Source organism: Pagrus major, chromosome 13 (genome assembly GCF_040436345.1).
Source record: "Pagrus major chromosome 13, Pma_NU_1.0".
In the NCBI taxonomy this organism is placed as follows: Eukaryota; Metazoa; Chordata; class Actinopteri; order Spariformes; family Sparidae; genus Pagrus; species Pagrus major.
Genome location: NC_133227.1, coordinates 6,615,315 through 6,639,268, shown reverse-complemented (window position 1 = coordinate 6,639,268; position 23,954 = coordinate 6,615,315). Strand labels below are relative to the sequence as shown.

The 23,954-nt window shown below is 42.6% G+C and overlaps 1 protein-coding gene across 1 annotated transcript; it reads left to right on the top strand.

The window, feature by feature from the left end:
* Positions 1-123: 123 nt before the first annotated feature.
* On the top strand, positions 124-14,040 carry phldb2a (pleckstrin homology-like domain, family B, member 2a). Its single transcript, XM_073479524.1, has 16 exons — positions 124-237; positions 1,453-2,405; positions 2,528-2,860; positions 6,080-6,214; positions 6,633-6,770; positions 7,735-7,881; positions 8,858-8,968; positions 9,046-9,135; positions 9,280-9,423; positions 9,792-9,891; positions 10,563-10,761; positions 11,540-11,630; positions 11,934-12,080; positions 12,203-12,422; positions 12,600-12,685; positions 12,900-14,040. The coding sequence occupies exons 1-16, from the start codon at positions 183-185 to the stop codon at positions 13,038-13,040; spliced, it is 3,090 nt and encodes a 1,029-aa protein (XP_073335625.1). The 5' UTR covers positions 124-182; the 3' UTR covers positions 13,041-14,040.
* Positions 14,041-23,954: the final 9,914 nt, after the last annotated feature.

Here is a 23,954-nt window from a genome sequence, read left to right as displayed (position 1 = left end):
GTTTCTCTACTGAAATATGCTGCTGTATTGTGTTATAATGCTACGAAAAATGGTGATATATTTTTACAGTCTTATCATTTTTGTGAGTTTCATACTGATTTCTTCTTCTTAGGGAACAAAGCACACAGGGCTCAGCTAATTCCTGCATCCTCAGACTGAATCAGAGAAAGGAGGTCAGTGTGATGAACAGCATGCTTCCTCAAAGGAGCGCCGTCGCCACTCTGGGCTACGGCTCAGGTAGGACAACATTCAAGATGCATTTTTGTTTCCTAGTTATATTTTGATGACATTAATCACTTTAATTGGCTCATTTAGCAGTGTAGCACAGTAATCTATAGTTATAGATTTCACATCTAATATTTGAGAATCAGCTGAGTGACAATAAACAAGAGCATTTTAGCTGGATAATGTTTCTTGACCTGGAACAGCTCTTTTTGCATCAGTCATTGAACAGACGTCTGGCCTATATTTTCAATAATGATCAGCTGAAAAAACACAAAAATCCCACAGCACAGCCACGCTACAGCTATTTTTACCATCATGGGAAGACACCAGCTTTCATGATGTCTGATAAGAAGTTTGAATTCTTGTCACTAATATAAATTATTTTTCCTGCCAGATGTTTGTAGGGAAATAATTATAATATGAGGCACTGTTTTTTTTTTCAAGATAAATGTTCTTTAAGAGGACCAAGTTCATTATTTTTTCATAATCTGAGCACTGCTGGCAGAGTGACACATATCTACCAATAAGCGCTTTGGGAATCTGGTGATATGGAGGTCTATTCTTAAGTCATAAACACAGGAGAGAAAACAATTTAGGTCAGACTTGGATCACCAGCATTATTTTGTCTTTCAGAGTTTTTGTCTCTCAGGGTTTTGTACAGTCCATTTTGCATCTTCACAATACAATGCTTTTGGCCGTGGTCCACCATTAAGTTTAAATTTTAGCCCTCCAAGGGAAAAAGTTTGAACAGCTCTGGTCTAGATCTTAAGTTAGTAATCAGAGTTTTATTTAGCCACAGCAGACTCTGTCATTCTGAAAGCCATCCAGTAATTTATAAAACAGGAGGTGGACATTCTTTAATGTCACATGAACTCGTCCAGCCACCCGTGACTCAGGACACAGTCGTCACACTGCTTGCTTAGATAGTGGAGGGTGGTCTCAGGATCCCTCTTGCAGTCGAGACTATGATGCATTCTTGCTTGTCTTGGTCCACCAGCATTCTTCCATTTTTAGAAGAAGCTTAACCACTGATTGCGCCAATGTTTGTATTGGGCTCAGAACTGTACGAGCGTACATTCTTCGCTGGTTTTCCCCTTCTCACTCAGCACAAGTGTGATACCACTTCTCCAAGCTGAGCTGGTGCTTCATAAAGTAGTCACATTAAACCATTACATAGTCCAGAAAGAGGCAGGATTTCATGCTCTGACAACTTTCTCTCTGTTACAGACTGTGTGAAGATTGAGCACAGCAGCAGTGGCTCGGTTGGTGGGACGGTGCTGAGGGGCTCCCGCTCTAAGGCAGAGCTACAGGAGCTGATGGAGACGTTGCAGCGCAGGAAGAGTGCTCTGGAGGCCAGCTTGAGGGCAGCTGAGTGCAGCCGTAAGTACCTCAGCGTACCTGGATCCCAGTCATCCAGGCCACTGTCAGTCCTCAGCGACCGGCCTCCGTCCGCCTCCAGAACTTTCTCCTACATGACCAGCAGCAGCGTGCCTCCATCACCTCGCCAAGGTGAACGCCAGCTGAGCCCTAATGGCTTTCTCCGCCATTCCCACTCTCGCCACCAGTCACAAGACAGTCTGCTCCTCTCCAGTGTAACAGATGGAAGCTCTCTGCTCTCCTCCTATGGGCAGCCCCTACCTCGTTCTCCCAGGGTCAAAAGTGGAGCAGCCAGTGTGCCGTCCAGCCCTCGCATGGGTCGCAGGCTCTATTCTCAGGGCAAAGCTGGAGGAGACTCCCGGCAGAGGAAATACTCCACCGGCTCCCTCAACAGCCTGGGGATGCACAGTCGCTCTCTGCCACGGCTTCACAACGCTGCCGACCCCCCTGCTCTGTCGCTACCATCTCGGCACTCAGTGGGCTCCCACAGAGGAGTGGGCTCAGCAGGGCCGCGGCGTAGTCTCTCCTCTCTGGAGCAGCCTCCAGATGTGACAGTACCAGCCAGCATGCCCAGCACTCCCAGGAGGGCCAGCCTGGCCTCTCTGAGCTCTCTAGGTGTAGACATGGATGGCACAGGTTTAGATTTGAGCTTTGGAGAGAGAAGGTTGTCCTTTGGGAAGGGTGGGTTGGGTGCGGGACAGAGGGTGGGCAGCATCAGCTCTTTGAATGGCAAAGAGGAGCTGAGAGACTATCACCAGCACCAGAGGGACGAACGACTCAGGGAGCAGAAAGTGCAAAGACTGGTGAGTTTCTTTTTGAATCGGTTTCATCCACTTTTACACTACCTTAACAACTTCTTAACACACCTGACAGGGAAATAAATCAAACATTGTAGAATAATTAAGTATGGATGACCTGTCTGCAGGAGTGCCAGCGTCTAGAGACCATCTTAAACCTGTGCACTGAGTTGGGCCACGTGGAGCGAGAGCCTGCGGGCTCAGCTGTATCTGACCTGCAGAAGATCAATAAGGAGCTGGAGAAGCTGCAGGTGTCAGACGATGAGTCAGTGTTCTCCGACTCCCCGAGCAGCACCGCTCCAGAGAGCTGCTTCGGGGGCAAAGCCAGAGACTTCCAGCTTGCTGAAGAGCAGCAGGTCAGCCAGCGTCAGCAGAGCATCTACAGAGATGCCAGATCCCACTCGCCTGCTATCAGCCTGAACAGCAGCGCCCCCTCACCCTCCACCCACCACAGAGCCAAAGTGAGTTCCACCAAATTCATGATCCATATAAACGTCAGGTCAGGAGGATAGAACTGAATACTGACAAATTATAAGTAAGACTGGAGAATTAATTTAAATCACTGTCAAATATATATAAAAAGGTTTTTGTTATAATTTGGTAATTGTAATCATTAGGAGAACAAGTTGAGTCAATTCATTCTTATCTATAGAGCCCAGACAAGTTATAATATGAAAGCCCATTTCCAACAGTTAAATAATTTATTTTTTAAATGAAAACGTACCCTTTAAAAAAAGAAAATGTTCCCATGGTAAGTCATAATTATGAGATAAAAAGCCAAAAGTATTAGATAAATGTTAATTGTGACTTTTTATATCATAATTATAACTTTTATCACATAACTGGGACTTTTTATCTCATAATTATCACCTACCATAGGAATATTTTTTTCATCAAGCTTAGTTTTTATCTTTCTTTTCTCTAACTTGCGCAAATGGGCTGTCTTTAAATAACACCACCATCAGATATCTAAAAATACTTTAAAATATTGCTCATTGTATCCATTGTTCTTAACAGATCCTTTATATTTTGATTGATTTGTCATTAATACAACTGTAATATTACTACTAGACAAGGTAAAAAGAAAATCACCAAGTATGACTTTAGGGACTCCATACAGAGGAGATGTTATTTTGGGTGATGTCATTGGTAAGTAATGGATACTAATGGAACATGGATGATAAGCTAACAAACACACAGTGCTAACCTATTAGCTAATGTGTTAGCATACAGTTAGCTACTTAGTGTTCAGATAAGGAGCAATGTTTGGAGTGTTTTCTGTGGCGACTTGACGAACGTAAGTCCAATATTCACTCTACTTTTAATCCTTTTTGTGTCTCCATTAAATTTAGATGGAAATATCTTCACAGTTAGCGGCTAAATGCTCCACTATGTTCCCCTAGCTGGTAGCTAACTCTGCTTGCTTTGCTAACTCTGGTGCTGGGCAGGTAGCGTACAGTGGGTTTAATTTAAGAGTGAACTTAAGTAATGATTTTTTTTGCACGCTTATTACATTGTAAATTAGCACAGATGTAAAAAATACAATTAATTAAATCTGAATTCAATGTAGCTGCTTCAGTGTCATGGTGCTGCTGTTGTGCTTGCTTGCATGACTCACTGGGACACAGAGACATGTGATTGTTGTGGGTAACACCTGTGTTTCTCACCATGACAAGTCAAGATGTCTGCTGTGAGAAAGGCTTGTTAAACTTTGAGTCTGGCTTTGGGATGTGAAGTTCCTGATTAGGCTGCATCATCTGGAATGAATGTGTCTTTTCCACATCGTGTCCGCCTCATATCTTCCTTCTTTCCATCCTTTCATCATCTTCTCTCACTTACTCCCTGAGACACACTGAGTTTTAAAGTGAAAAAGAGAGGACCAAGCTGTGGTAAAGGCAAATGAGACACACCCCTCCTCTGGAATGCAGTTTATCACACTGCTGATAGCCTGTTGATCTTTGTTTGTTTACCTTTTCAAATGTCATCAGGGTAAATGCTTTCCATTTCCTCTTCACATTTCCAGAGAACTTTTAAAATCTAGTTCAGATTACATTACATTTTGTACAATATACTGTATATATTGTAGCCATTTCCCCCTCTAAAGTTTAAGAAACAACCACCAGGGTTTGATGATACATCCAATGACAAATTAGGCTGATCTAATTCAAACTGGACTTGTCTTGATGAAAAGTGCAAACATCTGTCTTGTGCAGACTCTGACTCACATGCTGACGGCACATCCATCGCATGATGGTTTGTCTTCCACTGTATTCTTTGTCGTCTAAACTTCTTTAGGTGGATGCAGATTCCTGTAAACCTTTGGGCTTTTAGTCAGAGGTATTGTTATGTAATTGCGTGCAGTTAGCAGTTTGTACATTTCCTGTTTATGTGGGTTGTTCAGACACATAAACAGACAAATCACAGTTGCAAAAGATCTCCTCACAGCTTTGGTGTTACTAAGATTTGGCAAAGTGGGAAGCCTCGCCTCACATACTGTACTGAGAATTGAATGAACATGTTTAAATATATCAAATATTGTGATTTTAGCTCCCAGAGAGGCAACCTCCTCCGCTTTCTCCGTGCTCACGCTGCGGAGTAACTCACTGTCTGTAAGAGTTCATCTTTTTTCCACTCCAGTGCAGTAACGACCTAGCGGTGTGTCTGGTTTTAATGAAGAAGCCCTAGTTTTGTTTCAGCACTCAGCCATTCAAACTCTTCAAGGAGGAGGAGGGGGGCAGGAAATGACTTTATCCCACGGAGAATTAGTGTGTGCGTGTGTGAGTGCGTGCACGCACATCTGTGGGTGTGTGTGAGTGGAAGAATGCTAGTGTATATGCATGGAGAGGGGTTGCGTTTCTCCAGATGTTTTGGACTATGTACTGAGGCTAAATGGATGGAGGACGCTGTGAAAATGAAAAGGTAGTTAACACATCAGCACAGGTAATCAGCTAGTCTTTTTAATGTTAGAAACAGAATTTTCAAACACACCTGGAGTTGATAAAAGTTAGATTTCCGAGCTGACACCATCATGCCTGTAAAGTGTCCATGTGACAGGGTTTTAAAGACCCTAAATACCCTCTCCTCCGTCTCCTGCATTCCTCAGAGCAGTCTGTGAAGGAAGAACGAGCGCTCACAACCCGCCTGGGAAATTATAAATCCTTGAGCTGCTTGCCACATGAGGTGCTGGCCTCAAAAACAATCCTCCTGAATCCTGTATGGAAGAATAACTGATACAGGATCTCCTAAACGCACCCACATAGGAGAATGAATGAATGTTTGTAAGACTGACGCTGATAGATGTGGAAGTACTTTGGCATGACTGGCAGTAGAGTGCACAGATAGAGATTTCCATTACAGCAAGTGGAAAAGAATCCTGTTGTCAGTGATCCAGCTGTGGATGAGTTAAAACAGCAGCTGCCGTCGTGTAATTCAGAAAAAAATGATTCTACTGGCTGGCAAATGAGTTTAACGACATACTGGATGCATTGAAAAAGCAGTTTCTCATGTTAAAAAAACTCTCCAAAAGTCTGAATACACAATCACCAAGAGAAGCTACTGCCAATAAACTTTATGATGGGGATTTTTTCTGTGCATGTCTGTGGATTTTTGTAATGTACAGTATGTGTTTGTGTACACGATTTAGAGCCAAGCATTTAAATGCATTCCTGATGTCACTACAGGTTTTGGAGAGCGTGCAGCTGAAACAGGAAGTAACGCAGATAGAGGAAGAGAGGATTCAAGTGCTGAACAACATAGAGGAGCTGGAGCAGAAGATCAAAGACCTGGACAACCAGATGGAGGAGTCTGTCCGAGAGGTAGAGTCCAGCATGTAAACACAGCGGACTCCAGAGCAGCTTGATGGTGTTTGTTCTTATCTGGTGTCAGATAAACTGATGACCTCTTGATAAACAAAGCAATGTGCAGGAGTTATCACTCAAGCTCGCCACAGTAAAGCTGACGGAGTGAGCCGTTTAATGCTCAGTTGTGTCTTGGGTCAAAGTTGGAGGTTTAGTGTTGCTCTTCTGTTTGTCTTATTTTGTTTGATTACCTGTTTAATTAAGTGTTTTATTCATTTGATAATAATAATGATAAGCTTTATTTATATAACGCTTTTCTTAACAACATTACAAAGTGCTTCACAAAACGATAAAACACCATAAGATAATAATAATCGAACATAAGACAACAGATTTCTGCAGAGGGTTTTTAACTCTGTGCTGCTGTTTCCTGCAGATGGAGGTGGAGTGTGCTTTGCTGGAGGGAGAGCAGGAGTCGGAGATGACCCAGCTGCAGAGAGAGAAGGAGCTTCTGGACCAACTTAAGGCGAAGATTCATAGCAGTGAGAAGAAGAGTCACACTGAGAAGTCACAGGTGATAAGAATATATATAACCTCTCACCTTTGCTGGTTTGTCCTTCATTCAGTAGACAGAGTTAAATGAGGGAATGTTTGCATCAAGACTAAGTGTGTGGACACAAAGACACTACAGCCACAGCTCAGGCAGACTCTCAGGGATCAGTTCAGTTTAACCACACCTTCCTCCAAAATGGGTTCAGTTACATTTCCTGTAAAACCAAACAAACAAATTATGTTTCCAAGAGGAAATGCTTACAAAACCAGACCAAGGTTCATCGCAAATGGGATCTGCAAAGCAGCTTAAAAGGTCCTCTAAAAGACCTGACCAAATAAGCTGAAAGGCATCTCCAAACAATGTAATAAAAACATGTTGTGTTTCTAAATCTGGACCTGTTAGCTGACTTTCTCTGCAGGAGTGTTCCTCCGATAAACTAGTTAAAAGAAAACCTAAACCAACTCGACAATACTGTTTATTCTCTGTTCTCCAGAATTAGCTCATGTTAGCAGTGAGCGCCAAAACTCACAGAAAAACCAAACACCTCGGTTCTCATTTTTCACCTGTATGGTCTGTTTTTTCTTTTCCTCCCAATTTGTTCCCTTCTTTATTATTCCTCTTGACCTCGTTTTCTGTAATCCTGGATCCCTTCACAACTTCTGTTTCGACCCTGGTACCCCTTAAATTCACATTTGGGAAGGGGCCCAAATAGTTACCATGTGTAAAACAAATTGTTTGACCATCTGACTTCAATTTGGTGGAAAACTAAAATCACCTGAAACCTGATATCATTTAGAAGGACATGAAATTTAACACTTTGTGCACAATAGCATCTGTTATACAGTATATCGCTCAGAAGCAGATGGCCGATTAAATTCTCGCCTCTTAATTGTTAATTACAAAAGTGCTCAATTCTTAAAGAGTATAATCTAATCTATCCATGTATTTTTACCTTCTAATTGGAGTATTGTTATATGTTTCTCAGGAGACTGAGGAGCAGACACAAAGTTTGGAGGATTTGGAGTTTCAGAAGCTGGAGAAAGAAATTAATCAGGGAGAGGAAAAAGAGAATCAGAACCAGGAGCTGCTGCGAGAGATCGCAGAGTATCAGCGCCTTACTGTCACACGCAAGGTACAACCAGTGAGGTTTTCTAAGCGTGCATGTAGCATGTCGTGCATGTTTAACACCGCAGTTAGCGCTGGCACTGCATCACTTTTAATTTTCAGTATACAGTATACAGTATATACAGTATACAGACAGTATAAGTTCCAGTGTGGGTATTTTTGTAGCATGCTAACAGACTGCAACTTTTGAGAGGATCTGAAATGTGTGCTGTATTATGGTTTAGCTAAATTAGATCTTTAGGATTAATATAGACTTTTCAGTGCATGTTCATACCAGCACATTTTATCTTAATGGTCCCAGACTGTCAGCCTCTTTTTCTTGCTCTTAGGTTTCAGTTTGTTGGCCCACAGAGATATTCCTGTTTTCATTTAAGAAATAGACTTCGTGTCTGTAGACTTTATAAAACAGCAAAGTGTAGAGTTTGATCCTACTTGAAGTTTCTAGTATTATCAGGATAAAGGGGATTTATTATATAACACTGCCATAGAATCACATAAAATCTTTTTTAAAAGGTTTTTCAGGTGATCATTTTAGATTTTCTTTTTTTTCCAGTCACTACATTGTGGTTTGTTGTCATTAATTTGTATTACAGGTTGTGCATGATATAAAGCTGCAAATTTGTGAGATATGCAGCACAAAGCATGAACTAATTACAAGAAACAACAATACCAGCAATGGTAAGCATGACTCTTTGTATAGAATTAAAGACAGAACTAATTAATTGATTATTCGTCAAGGGTAAAGCCAAAGAGAGGCGGCAGGTGCAGGGTGAGGATGTTGAGGATGGATGTGTGAAGAAGATCGAGTTGTAGAAAACGAAAAAATCTCACACAAATAGATTTTTCCCGTTCTAACATGAGAATTTGCTCTTGTTCACTCTGCTGCTGCTTCATAATAAAACACCTCCACTAACTTGACAGCATGACTTTGCTTCATATAAAGTTGATATTGTGTGGTGATACTGTGCTATTTATTGTCACAGGAAAGAATCATGACGCTGAAGAAACAGTCCTCACAGATTACTTTACAGGCTCAGCAAGAGAGAGAGAACTTCCAGAGAGAGAAAAACAATTTGCTCATCATGCTTCAGAAGGTAAGAGCATTCTTTGCATGCTGATATTGCAAATATTTACATTTATTTACTTGAACATACTATCCTGATGTCTGCAGGAGAGAGAGAAACTGGCATCTCTGGAAGGAAAATATGCAGAGTTGTCTGAGGGGCAGACGTTCTCTAACAACCCTGGAGCCATCACAGAGGTGGGTATCAGTTACTACAACAATTTATATTTCCACCAGCAGAGTGCTCCTCACACATTTAATGACAACAGTCTCAATGTCTCTGAGGAGAAGTCGTGCTGTATTTATCCCTTGTGATTCCTCTGATTTCTGTGATCACGGCAGCACTTGCAATCTCTGAAGGAAAGGAGACGAAGCAGCAGCGGCAAAGAAAACTCCTCCCACCCGACTGACAGTCTACCTCATAAGAGGAGTCAGCAGCTCCTCACGTCTTATGGCAGATCCCTGGGACGCACACTCCCTCCCAAGGTCTTTACGTTTTTTTTGTGTGTTTTTTTATCTTTGACATTAAAGGTTGGATGCAGTACAGTCAAACTGAATGTTTTAAATCAGACAAAAGGGAATTTGTACTTTGTTCCAAAGGCCCATTGATCTATTATTATTTCTCTCATTTAAAGCAAGAAAAATCCAGACTTTCAAAAACAGCTTCAAAATAATGATGTTCATGCTGATTTCTGGACCGCAGATGAGGAGATTTCATTGCCCTCATTATTTGTATCTAGAACATTTTGTCCCCAGAGAATGATCCACCCAAACAGGAATACTTTAGTTTTGCAACACCCATCCAGCTCATGAAGTGCTCTGAGAATGACAGAAGTTGAATGTTTCCTCTTCAGGCCCACCTTCCGCTGTCCCAAAGCTCCAGCTGTGGCAGCGTCATCCCACAAGGCTTCAGCTTCTCCCCCCGGGACCTGAGCACCCGCCGCATGCCCAAGAGTGAGTCAGAGTACCAGGCTGTCGCATCTTGTCTGCATCAAGTCTATACAGTGTGTGACCAGCTTTAAAACTCAGGCGATATGGATGAATCAGGACAGGAAATTCTGTAGTGATACGCAAAGGAAGCTGCATTTAGTCCAAATCTGATATCAAAGACTAAATGTTTGTCTGCACAGAATTACTTTGCATTATAGTAGATAGGAATTTGTGATTTTGAAGCAAATTACTTGTTTGTGCAGCTCGCTCAAACCAATCACCACATTCAAAGCATCTTCATTGGTAATGGCAGCACACGGGATCCTCTGACATGTGACCTTGTGTCATTCATTAGACATGTCTAATGAGGTTTTGAGAAACCAATTTGAAAGGAAGAAAAGTATGATGTTAAATACTGCAGCATTTCAATGGATCAATGTAAATAATCAGCAGACAGTTTTTTTAATGTATTCATAAATCGTGTTCCTGAAGATTAAACGACTAGACAGCACTTCAAGAAACTACCTAGTTTAATACAGTAGATGGTGACTCTGGTTTCCTCTGTCCTGATGGACGAGGCAAGCAGATTATATAACATTATGGTCATAGGATACTATTCCACTTTGCCAACTAGTTAATAAATTTAGCTCATGCATGCTGAGTGTATTTCCGCTTTTTTTCATCTCTGCTGTCAGCAAGCAACAGCCACGCACACATGAATGAGGACAGACAGAGAAGAAGTGACTTCTGCAGCAGGATGGTCTCCGAGCCCAGCGTGTTCTTGGAGTCCTTCTCGTACCCGGACAACAGCCAGGCCTCAGATACCGTCAGCGTGGACAGCTCTGACAGCCTGGAGACCAGCTTCTCCGCCTGCTCCCCAGACAACATCTCTAGGTTAGAGACGAACAGATGAAAGGTTCCTTTGAAAAGTGTAGACAGAGAAAGTATGATTTGGAAGGTGAGGAGTTATATTTTGAGAAGAGGATTTGCAGAGGTTGTTCAGAAAAGATATTCTGAAGAGCAAGCAGAAAGAGGAAGTGCTTTTGAAGAGGCTGTGATCAGCTGTGTTTGTGTCACATCAGAGACAAACGTATCCGCATGATATTGAGATTTTCTCACAAACAGTTGCAAACAGTACACATCACAGATCCAGTTACAAGTCTCGTTAAAACCAAGCAAAATTAGCACTTCGTCATGTGTGCAATTTTGCAATCAGGGAGGTCCCACCTCGTGGTGTTATTAGTCAACTTTTTTCCTGTAATTAAAAACCCTTTATTCCATTTTTATTTTTTGTTGCTGTGTTTTTTATCACCTAGATTTGTTTTTCTTAAATGTATGTTTATTTATATATAATCTATATTATATTTGACATATTATTATTTATGATAATGTTTAGATTGACACAGTTAGTGAGCTGTTAATTTAATTACATGTTTATTATTGATGTTTTAGTTTGCAGCAGCGTTGAACTGGGGTGCATTATATTAAGGTGTTCCTAAGATTTTGTCCACCCTTCTTACATAAATGAGAGGGGCAGAATATTAGGAACACTTTTCAATATAATGCACTCACATTACAACTATACCACCCACTACAACCTCAATAATAAACATAAAGTAGAATTATTATGTTGCGTTGCGTTTGACAACTTGTGTTTTCCGTTTTCCATCAGCGCAAGTACATCCAATATGGCGAAGATCGAGGAGATGGAGCGTTTACTAAGAGAGGCCCAGGTTGAGAAGCAGAGGCTCCTTGAGTATCGGGTAACGAGCCAAACCTAACTAACACTTAAGGACTTTGCACACCAATTTGGTGATTTTCATATGTGTTTTTTTAATCCATCCCTTAAAAACATTACGCACAGAAACCTTGCACTTGCAATGATGGGAAGGATGCAAAAAAAAGCAAATAATCATACTAGTTCCAAAAAAATGTATGACGTTGGGAAGTTCAGTGCAATTTCAGACGATAAAAAAAGGACCTGGTGTGCTCATGCCTTTACGGTGTATATGGATGTGTTTGTTTGCTGATGTAATTTACTCTCACACGCACCCACACCTGTGCAGGAGCGTGAGATGGAGATGCGCAGGCAGGCTCTGGAGGAGGAGCGCAGAAGAAGGGAGGATCTGGAGAAACGACTGCAGGAGGAGACGAGCAGGAGACAGAGACTTGTAGAGAGAGAAGTGAAGCTCAGGGAGAAACAAAGATCGCAGGTACTCACAATAAATCCGGTTTAAATCTGTTTTTTTCACCATTGATGTCTTGTAAATACTTCTTAAACAAAGTAGCCCACAATGTTTACATCTGGTATGCAACTCCACTGCCGTTTCCATAGTCCCGGCTGTTGACGCGCTACCTCCCTGTAAGGAAAGACGACTTTGATCTTCACGGCCATATTGAGGCAGCTGGACACAACCCAGATGCCTGCTTTCATCTGGCCATCACTGATAAAACCTGTCGAGGATTCCTGGTCAAAATGGGTGGCAAGATCAAGACCTGGAAGAAACGCTGGTTTGTTTTCGACCAGAATCGCAGGACGCTCACCTACTATGCAGGCGAGTAACGCTTCCTCTCAGCTCTGTGTTGAAAATCTGCAGATTAAAATGTGAGACAAAAGTTACTCCAACAGTGTAGTCGCTTTTAAACTATGCCTCAATGCTTTGGATGCTGAGAATGAGCTTTGATCGGTGCTGTTGGTCCTTGAACAGTCCTGTTTACATTCTCCACTGCAGACAAACATGAGACCAAGATGAAAGGAGTCATTTACTTCCAAGCCATAGAGGAGGTGTACTATGACCATTTAAAGAACGCACACAAAGTAAGTCAGTTTATATCAATGTGTGCGTGTATGTGTTCTCTAGCATGTGGCATCCTCTACAAATGCCTCATTTTTGCTGAACATTGTTGACATCTGTTTCTCCTCTGCTTTTCTCCCTCCATTTGTCTTTCTCCTTCCCACACGTGTACAACCTCACCCATCTCTCTTATTTCACCTTTTCTTCCTCAAAATTACACTCACCTCTGCGTCCAAGAGCCCCAACCCCTCGCTGACCTTCAGTGTGAAGACCCCCGATCGGGTGTACTACATGGTGGCTCCGTCGCCTGAGGCCATGCGTATCTGGATGGATGTTATGGTTACGGGTGCTGAAGGACACATGCATTTCATGGTGTAACTGATCCCAGCAGATCAGGATCCACACCACACGATTTCTCTGGTAAACTTGTGTCACACGAGAGGGTTTACAGCACTCTGCTCGAATCAGCGTAACAGAGAACACACGTCGTGTGGAGCTGAGATGGATTTTCATCAGGTCAACATAAATCAACTGTTTACACTTGTAGTATTTGTAGCCTACAACTCATGCTCAGAAGGACACTTTATAACGTAATCATGTTTAACAGAACAAAAGACCTGATATACAAGTTTCATAATTAAGCTATTTAGTTTTTTGTTTATTATGTTGTATGTACCATGAGTGGCTGAGGTGTCACTTGCAAAAAATTAGCTTTTACATTTTTTAAGTCTCTGCTTGCTTTATTCTCTGTTCGGCTTTTGTTCAGTCAAAACTCCAGGGATCAGGGAAGCTTTTAAATGAGCGGAGACCCAACATCTGCTACACTTCTAAACCACGGTACACACAGATGCTGCTTCTCTATGACAGATACACATGTGTCTAACGACTTTCTACAAACTGAAGCTGAGTTTAAGTTGTAGGTGCAGCTCTGTTTCTTTGTCTTCTTCTTCTTGTCTCCTCTCTGGAGCCCATCTTCTCAGTTTTTCTCTATCTTAGTGGGACTGAATTTAACTTTTTTTTTTTTACGTTGTACATCAGGCTGAATCAGTGGGTCACAACTTCTTGCTGATTTTTCCATGATTAGATCATCCCTCTGTATCCGTGGTGGCAAGAATGCACATTTATATATCTATATTGTTACTGATTTAAATTTTTGTTTAACACACATGCAGAGTTACAAATGAATATACACATAAGCAACAAAAAATGTGAGGGATAGGTGCAGAAAACTCTCTGGGGCTTCATCTAGACACTTTCCAGTTCAAAGGCTACCTTAGTCCGTTAGAAAATAGGAAGATAATGAGACAACAAATATTAAAAGGATGAAGAAGAGAGAGAAGAAGAAGAATAAAGACAAAATATAAGGTTGCACACGCTAACAGACATACATACATACATTTTAGTAATAAAATCTCCTGTTAGCGAGATATCATAGATATCATAGATTTTTGAGTCTCATTCTCAACTTGTCAAACACTAATGCTTTCAGATGTTGGCTGACCCAACCTACAATCCCAAAGCATCAGTTCTACTATCTTACCAACGTAATTAGTTATTAGTGGACAGTTTACAAAGACATTCAGATGGAACTAGTAATACTAGTACGAGTATTTGATCACTGCTGCCAGACTACCAGTATAAGCTGGTGTTGTCTGTTTATTTAAAGCAGGGCTGAATGTCCACCATCAGTTTTCTTCTAATCTATGAAGGAGATGATTACAGGCACTTTTTACATTTCAGTGTTAGAAATAATTTTTAAGTTTTGGTAAATACTCTACAAATAAAAGTAGAACATTTTCCCAAATCACAATGGTATTGTGTTTAATGCCTACCACTGTGCAGCTAGCTACCATTATCTACAGTCGAGGCTGCAGGCCTGATATGATGAGGCCATGTTGTGCAGCAGTGATGCTGTTATGGACTGCGTCACCACATGTTCCTCAGCGTTTCATTATGTTTTTTTACCAGCAGAGGTCCTCAGTGTAGAGTTATTGCACTGAAGTGACGTAATGCTCTGGCTGGTCGGCCCATGCTCACTCACTCAGATAAATGAGGAGTTACTGAAAGAGTGGAGCATCATTAATCCTCATTTTCTAATGCTCATATATCAGTTATGTGCATTTATAAGCACATGTATTATTATCAAGCTTAAGATTTGCTTTTTGAAGCAAAAACTAAATAATTTTTATGATCTTGAACACAATGATTTTTACAATTTTGTTTTAAAAGTGTTATAAAATCCATTATTTGATCTGTATATTCTTTGACTAATGAAAGATAACTGTAACAAGTGACCAACTATTTGTTCACAGACTGCAGAGCTGACAGTGTTACAGATGAGTTGTTGCCTTTGCTGGATGCTTCTCAGCGGACAGAGGTATCTGTCATGTTAATATCTCATCCACAAACTGTTGTCCGCTTTATGAGACACAAGCCTCGAAACCAAACAAATGGCCGCATTTAAATATATTTTAAATAAATTTAGTATTTTATATTTTTGTGTATGAGCATATGAACAATTTTAGTCAAAACTATGCTACAGGTTTTTATAACATGACATATGACATTTTTCAATATGAATAAGAATAAATCATTTTGATTGTGAATCGTATTTGGTGATGTTATGGTTAATTTGTCTGTTGAACATGAACATTATGTTACGCAGGTTGTAAAAACCCGATCATGCACTGCAAAGAAGCTTTATGAATCAGACATGACAAGAGGATGTGTTTTCTCCATGTTATTGAGTCCCATAGCATTATTTCTGCACTGTTATGTAATCATCATCACGGGAATTGATGACCTTTTTATATAGGGCTGCACAATGCCCCTGTGGTGCAGTGTAACTAGATATTTATATCAAACCTCTCAAGGGAATCTGTCTTTTATTTATCTTACAATAGCTTTGATAAAACCACCTGGTCTGTGGCATGTTGTGCCTATTAATCAGCTCCCAGTTTAGCTGAAAAGCATCTGAAATGTCTCAGAAACTCAAAAACATGACTGACCAAGAGCATGCATCAACCGACAGAAAACTCATCATTGGTCATTTTTCCTTTACTTGACTGGTTCGTCTCAGGTTAATGCAAACACTGAGTCGGGGAGCAATTTGTTAATGTCTAAAATATGTCACAAAATTACATTCAAGCATTGTTACAACCCATTAAACACTAAATTGGTATTTAAAGTAATAGTTGGCCTAATTAGCATGTATACTGTGAGTGTGCTCATTAAGGCACTCATGGTTTTAAGCTCCTCCTCCATCCTCTCATTGGTTGACCTAGTGGGGTTGGCATGGAAACACAGAATGAAGCATGCTAAATTAGGTCCTAAAGAGGCACACCGTCTATCCAGAGGCTGAAACAGACACAAACACATACAGACCATAGAAAGCTGAGGGTGACCTCAGTGCATTATGGGTGCTGTAATTTGTGTAACATATTTGGGGCAAAGGGTTGGCCTTACAGACACTCAAACAGCCGATAGACGCAAATCAAGAGAGGTTCTCTGAGGCAGCTTATGCAATATAGCTCATAAGTTCATCCTAATAAGTTTCAGTAGTTGAACTTCACTCAAGGCTGTTGTCGCTATCATTTACAGTATAAGCATGAAAGCCACATAGCTGGGAAAATCATGTGAATGGATGTTGACAAAAGGCAGCATTCAGTGAATGTGCGTGTTTCAGTTTCCTCTTTAAAGCTACAAGAATCATATTCACACCAGCAGCCTCCTCTAAGGCAGAGATAATTAATCACACTGTGACCTCTCATATACAGCATGAGCTCTCATATACAGCATGACCTCTGCTCTAACAGGCGTGATTATAAATCTACATGCTGTTTAAGTACATTTTTCAACGTTTGAATCCCAAATCTCAGGTGTTAGCATGGAACAAGCATGTGTTGTATCAGAGCCACGGGGGGAAACTGTTCTTTTCCCAGGGAGATGGTTTTACCCTCTGTAGTCTGTACCAGCACCTGATCTGCTGAAATCCACGTGTTTGTCCCAGGAAAATTATGGTCGACCCTTCTCAGCTTGCCGCCCCTGGCTTCGTAAAGTTAACAGAGGTCTTTTTGTGTCACCTCCACAAGGCTATTTTTTTGTGGAATAAAAAAAATCACCCTTTGTCCTTTACTCCGTATTCACAACACCGGACTCCTCTTAACATCACCCCATGACTCCGATCAGCTTCCCAAGCTTCCTAAACCTGAGGTTTGACTCTCACCACTCGCAGCTGTTTGAGTTGCCTCTCATCCTTTTTTCCCTGCTTTTTTAACCCTTGTGCAGCATTGTAGAGTTCACTCCAGCCGTTTCATTTTAACATTTTGTTCTTGTCTAAATCAAAAGATCCACTCAGACAGAGAGACATTATAGAGCTGATGCATCGGATCCATTTAACTCTAAGAATAGCAATGACACACATTCCCAAACCCTTCTCCTGATAATAAGGTATGCATGTTAAGCGTTTTCCCTCGCGGCTGATTGGCCGGGTTGTGCTGACATTCATGTGCTCACTATTCAGGTCAGTGAGCTTTGAGTGTGTTTGAATCATGTTCGTATGAGGACACTGAATCCAGGCTGTAGTAAGATGCTGGGGATTTGTCAGTGAAAATATAAAATGCTTGACATTTCTCTTTACTCTGATCTTTAGCTTTGACGGAGTTATGTAATTTCCTTCCACATAAGATTAACTCAAGAGATGATGTAAATCCTTTCAAATGTGCTCACGTTTCTTAACGTGTTAATAAACACAGGATATAGATCACAACTTAAACAGTTCTCATCTTGCTAAGTACTCATATTGTTTTATTGATTAAATAGGAAACAGAACAACATAAATGAGACTATACACAGACATATTGTTCTCATCTGAGTATAAGTGGGGAAAGGATAAGGATGTGCCAGTGTAAGAGCTGCAGATCTCATCTCAGCATCCTCTCTGTCTCGCCCAAACGTCCACAGTGCCATTTGTTAATGGCTGCAGTCCACTGTCCATTTCCTTTCCTCCCTCAAAACCAGTCTCTGCCATAGTTCACAGTGAGATCATATCATGTTACATATGAGCAGGCGGACACACAGGCGCTGTACAGTTCAACATCTTGTACAAAAATTAATGGCACGTTTTCTGCTACATACATCCAGAGATAGGTGTGGAATGTAAATTTGGTTGTTTTGCATTAATTCATTGAGCTCCTGCTGCAATTCTTCTCCTGACATAAATAAAAACGTAAAGGGACTGGTTATTATCAAAGAGACTTGCTGGAAAGAAAGACAAAAAAGAGTTGACGGTTCCTACAAAAAGTGGAAGTAACAAAAGTTAAAAGTACTGTAGAAAATACTGAACAAATTCTGAGAGTCTGTAGGAAAAGCACCCTTAAAAAAGGCACTCGCCCATGTTGAGTGTGTGTGTGTGTGACTGTGTTCCCAGAAGACCTTTAATCTTGCTTATCCTTTGTTACCGTTGCTGCTGTGTGTTCAGGTGTGACCCCGAACCTTTCCTGAGTGCATGTCCAGTTGGCTCAGCGCCAAAGAGCCAGGCTCGTTGCTTTGGCTCCCTGTGGAGATGTTTTGTGCTTGAGTGCGATCAGTCAACCTCCTTGACTCTGGTACTGTTGCTTATGGTGTAGTGAAGCCAAGAGATGACAGAGACAAGCCAAGAATTACAGTATAGAAACATGAATTAAAAAAGAGTGGCCATGTAGTTATATTGATAGAAAGTTGCATTCAAAGCCATAATCTGTGTTGTGGATTGATTCAGTCCGTCGTTTTACTTTCTTATCTGGGTGCTGCCACCCGCAGCTGCAGGTTTACCACCAACCCTGCGGACAGGAACCTTGGACACGGGGATCTTGGTGCGTGGGGGCTCTCTAGCTTGAGGGATTTGCGAGGCAGTGTGAGACTGCGCACCGTGCTTCACAGGGATCTTTGAGTCACGCGGTAAACTGGTGGGGACCTTGGGCTGCTGACTCTCCTCCTGGGTGTGTTTTGAGGTGGGCACAAAAGCCCCAACATCACTGATTTTATCTTTGCTTGATGTGTCATGTGAGTTGAAATGGGGCCTCTCTTCTTCGAGGACAGGAGTAGGTGGGTCCCTGCTTGCTTCATCGTCAGCATGTTGACTTTCCCGGACAGGTATTTTGCCTGCTCTGCCCCCTCCAACTACAGGTATTTTGCTAAGTCCAGATGCCTTTACTTGTGGTGGCCTCCTTTCCCTGGAGGATTCCTGGAGGCTTGTTCGTGACTCATTGTGCAGTTCATCTGTTTTGGACAGCACTGTCTGAGCCCCCCTGGGCACCTGTGGACTATCCAGTTGACCATCCACTGATGCTTGTCCACTTCCTCTCATCTTAGCAGAGGCTGGTGCTGCGCTCGACCAAGGTGCAGGGGTAGAAGGAGGAGAAGTGACAGGGCAGGGGGGAGAGGTAGGTGCAACAGGGGCTTTAGATTGAGAAATTTGGATCTGAGCGGAAGCAGGAGGGTCAGGAGATACAGGAACTGGGATACGACCAGGGGCAGGAGTGTCCTTAGTTACAGAAACTGAGATCTGAGCAGGGACAGGGGGAGCTTTTGATTGAGAGACTTGGATTTGAGCAGGAGGGGGGGGATCTTTTGACACAGAAATTGGGATTTGAGCAGGGGCAGGAGGGGCTTTAGACTGAGAAACATGAATTTGGGCTGGAGCAGGGGGATCTTTAGATACAGAAATTGGGATTTGAGCAGGGGCAGGAGGGGCTTTAGACTGAGAAACATGAATTTGGGCTGGAGCAGGCTGCTCTTTAGATACAGACATTGGGATCTGAGCAGGAGCAGGCTGCTCTTTAGATACAGACATTGGGATCTGAGAATGAGCAGGCTGCTCTTTAGATACAGACATTGGGATCTGAGAATGAGCAGGCTGCTCTTTAGATACAGATATTGGGATCTGAGCATGAGCAGGCTGCTCTTTAGATACAGATACTGGGATTTGAGCAGGAGGAGGCTGCTCTTTAGATACAGATATTGGGATCTGAGCAGGAGCAGGCTGCTCTTTAGATACAGAAATTGGGATTTGGGCTTGGGCAGGCGGAACTTTAGGTAAAGAAACTTGGATCTGAACAGGAGCAGGTGGCTCCTTAGATAAAGGGATTTGAGCAGGGGCAGGAGGCGCTTTAAATTGAGAGACTGGGATCTGACCTGGAGCAGGAGGTGCTTTAAATTGAGAGACTGGGATCTGACCTGGAGCAGGAGGTGCTTTAAATTGAGTGACTGGGATCTGACCTGGAGCAGGAGGTGTTGGGGATGCTGTTGAAACAACAGCATGAGTGGTAGGGGCTGGAGTCGTTGAGGGAGCCAGGGGCATCTTATCTAAAGAGGCCGGTGCAGGTTTAGTCGTAGGAGGAATCTTATCTACAGACAGAGTTGGGACAGATGCAAGGCTGGGTTGGGTTTTAGTTGTCATAGTAGAGGAAGGACAAGGATGTGGGACAGTTGCAAGGGAGGGAGGGGTCTGATTTAAGCCCATTGGGCTAGAGGTGAGTATAGGCTTGGAAAGGGCCGCAGATACCGAGCCTGAGGTTGTAGTTGATGTGGGAAATGTTGTCAACTTGGTGGAGACAACCGGTGCAGGAGAGGAGGGTTTGGTTGTAACAGTAAAGGCCGGAGATACTGTAACTGGGGCTTTAAATTCTCCTGCAGCTGAACTTAGAGAAGGTTTGAAGGAAGTGAACGTTTGCAGGTTCACATTGCTAGCTGAATCCAATTTAACAGGTGGAGGTTGGGTTAAAGCAACAGGGGTGGGGGGGCTAGGGGTTACATGTGGAGGTTTAGCTGGCGCAGGAGGTGGTGTAGCTACAGGGCTAGGTTTAATGACTGAAGCAACAATTTGAGGGGGTGCTGCAATCTCCTGCAAAGCCAGTTTGCTAGCTGTAGAGGTAAGAGTCGGACTAATTGAGGGAGCCTTGACCACAGTGGCCGGGGTGTTCGGAGGAGCTGTGGTTGCAGTAGAGGTGGTGCTCAGTGTGGATTTAGTTGTCGTAGAAAAGGAAGACATTATTGGAGCAAAGCTTGTCATTACAGGAGTAGTTGAGGGTTTTGCTCCGACTGGCGTGGGAGTTGATCTAATTTGAATGCTGATGGAAGCCTCAGGAGCTGGAATACAGTCTGAGCTCAGTTTGACTGAGTGAGTAGTCAGAGTGGAAGTTTTGGTCAGCGTTGTGATGATGGTGCTCGGCTTGGCAACAGGAGATGAGGATGGAGTTGTCTTAGTCAGAGGAGTAAAGGATTTGGTCGAGGCTGTTGTGGGGATGGCTACAGGAGAGGGTTTTGCTGTAACAGCAGTTCCGACAGATGTAGAAGTCAGTGAAGAGGAGAAAGTGGGTTTGGAGAAAAGAGATGTGGACGATGGCGAGACTTCAGCACTGATGGCACTGCTGGCTTTTCCCCACTCAGCCTCCACATCAGCCATGATGTCTCCCCCCCCTGAGATCGAGTCAAAGGTCAGGAGAGAGGAGATGTCTGCCAGCAATGAGCTTAGGCTTTTATCGCCGGGTACCATGGGTGGTTCAGAGGTGGGTAAAGGCGGCACATGCTCATTAGTTTTACTCACATTGTCTGCTGTCACCTGGGGAGATACAGTCTCTGATGGGGTCGTGGCTGCGCTGTCCTCTCCCGTGACAGGCTCACAACTCTCAGTCTTTGGGCTTTCCAGAGAGCGTGGAGATTTGGGGGTGAGGGTGAGGTCCTCTTTGATGATTTCCACACTGTTGGCACGGGACGACATGAGAAGTGGGCTCGGAGGGGCTTCCTCCTTGTCCTCTTTATCCTTTGATCGGAACTTTACATTGCCAAAGAGACCTTTCAGCCCGCGACGTTGCCGACCCGTTGGCTGGGACACAGTTTGGACTCGACGGTCCCCCGTTCCTCTCCGGCCACCCCTCAGCAACGACAGGAAGCTGAGGGACTTGGCTGAGCTTGCTGAAGAAATGGAGGTGCGAGCATGGGCGGCAGCCAGAACGCCATCTTCACCGAGCGTTTCCTCCTCAGCCTGCTCCATCTCTCCTTGACTCACCTCCTGTGCCTTTTCCTTGTCTGGCTCCTGCTCCGAATCTGGTGCTGCAGTCTCCGATAGTCCATCCAGTGTTTTGCTCCTGTGAACAGGTGACTTGTTGTTCCCGTCCCCTTTGCTGCGAATAGAGAAGATGTTACCTGGCTTACGTTTGCCAAACAGCTTGAATCCTTTTCTGATTTTTCCACTCGACTGGGATTCACCAGGCGGGGGGTCCATGTTCTCCGTTTGTACATCCATCTTCTCTCTGTTTCCCCCTTTCTCTGTATCCTCCCGTCACTTTCTGTAGTTGTTATTCCCCAGCTGGTGGTGTGAGCATTAATATCCAGAGACCTTATCTTTATCTCCGTCTGCAGCCTCGCGTTACCTCTCTTGCTCTCTGTGTGTTTCTTTATCGGATGTCTGTATCCCTCCCTCTCTCTATCTTTCCCATCCAGCCCTTTCTCCTCTATTTCTCCCTTGAAAGCCCCTCCCCTTTGCCTCGTTTTTGTCTGGCTGCTCTCCCTGGTTGCCATAGCAACTGAGGAGCTAAGCAGCTTTCGTCAGCAATGCAGAGCCAGGGGCTGTCATCAACCCACCCTCTCTCTCTCTCTCTCTCTCTCTCTCTTCCTCTCTGTGTCTGATGACTCTGTTTACATAAACAGCAAAGACAAATACTCCATTAATAGGGCCGAATTTTGAATTTTGACGAATGATCTGGCTTTATATAAATGTCTCATCCAGATTAAAGCAGTGTACCTCTGTGTGTAGCCCAATAATCGTTTAATGGAACAGATTTGCTTTTATTCCTCATAAACTGGTCTCATTCAGAGCCAGTGTGTCGTAGAAACCCACAGTAACTCACCCAAGTCTATTTTTTAAAAATCACAGTTCTATAAATAGCTTTTGCATTAAAATGCTACAATACTTTACACATTAGCTTGGGAGATAATTAGCATATTGACCTACATGCCCGTTCACACAGTATTTTCCTCTTTGAATCTATCCACTATGCTGCTATTACTTCAAAAAGCAATATCTTAACGCCTATTAGAGAGCATATGTAAAAAGCTTTCAGTAAAGTGTAAATGTTACTATCATAAAATCAAATATAAAAACAAGTGATCAATAGTATGAACTTTTGAACGTCTTAACAGAGTCAGCAGCAGTCCTGAAGACAATCGAGCCATTCAGAATGATTACATAATCATAAGTGAATGAACATAATTGAATTTTAAAGGGACATAAGAAAAAGGGAAAGTTAAAAAAGGGGAAAAAATGTCATTAAACTATCTCGGGTATGGTAGTGGTACTATGATCTCTGTTTTTTGACATTATGTACAAATCTTGGTGAGCTGTAAAATGTGACTTCAAATGCAATCCTCTAAGTCCCGTGGGAGTCCATGAGATGGTTTCAGGGGCTCCCCAGCCAAAATGGGAATAATTTCTTAAATGCAATTCCATCCATAAGTAAAACAATGACAGAATGTATGACTATCTCAGTCATGGGTTTCATACACTTTCTGTCATGAAATGTCTAAAAGTAAAATTCTTATCGGATGGCCAGACCCTGGAACTAAATATTATCAAATGGAGGCCCATGATGTGAAAGAGTTTGAGAACCACTGCTCTAATTGATACAGTGCTCGAATCAGAGTCCTGGTTGGTCATGTACCTTGTTTGTAGATTTTCACAACCTCAATAAGTGCTATCAGTTAAACAGATATTCTGCGTGTTTGGCACAAGCGTTTCAGGTTTAACTAAATCAGTTATATTAGGTGACTAGATGTTCTTCATTAACAGAATAATTAAAATAGGGTTTGTGGTGGAATGAGCACGACCTCTTGTGGTTGCTGAAGAAACAACATGTGGCACAGTTTGGCTGCAGACGGCTGTGAAATGAACACAGAGTCTGAAAATAAAGCCGCTGTCTCATCCACATGAATTCCTTGGCCCAAATAAGTCTGAGTAAGTGGGTCAGCAATCTTTGAACAAATCTGGCTGTTTTTCCAGGCTGCATTAAGACACAGTCGGAGGTTTAAGGGTACAGTCACACTGGTACGCAGATGTTGGGAACCAAGAAATCAGTATTGGTCTGCTCTTAGCGTGAAAGATTGCAGCAGAGATGGACTGACATGAGACTGACAATAAAATTCAGTTGAAACGTAATTAAAATTAACAGTGTTCATGTGCATGTTGAACTTCACAGAGAGAATACATCTCTTTTATTAAATGTATTCATGTTTTGCTGCTTAGATCCTCAGTAAAGG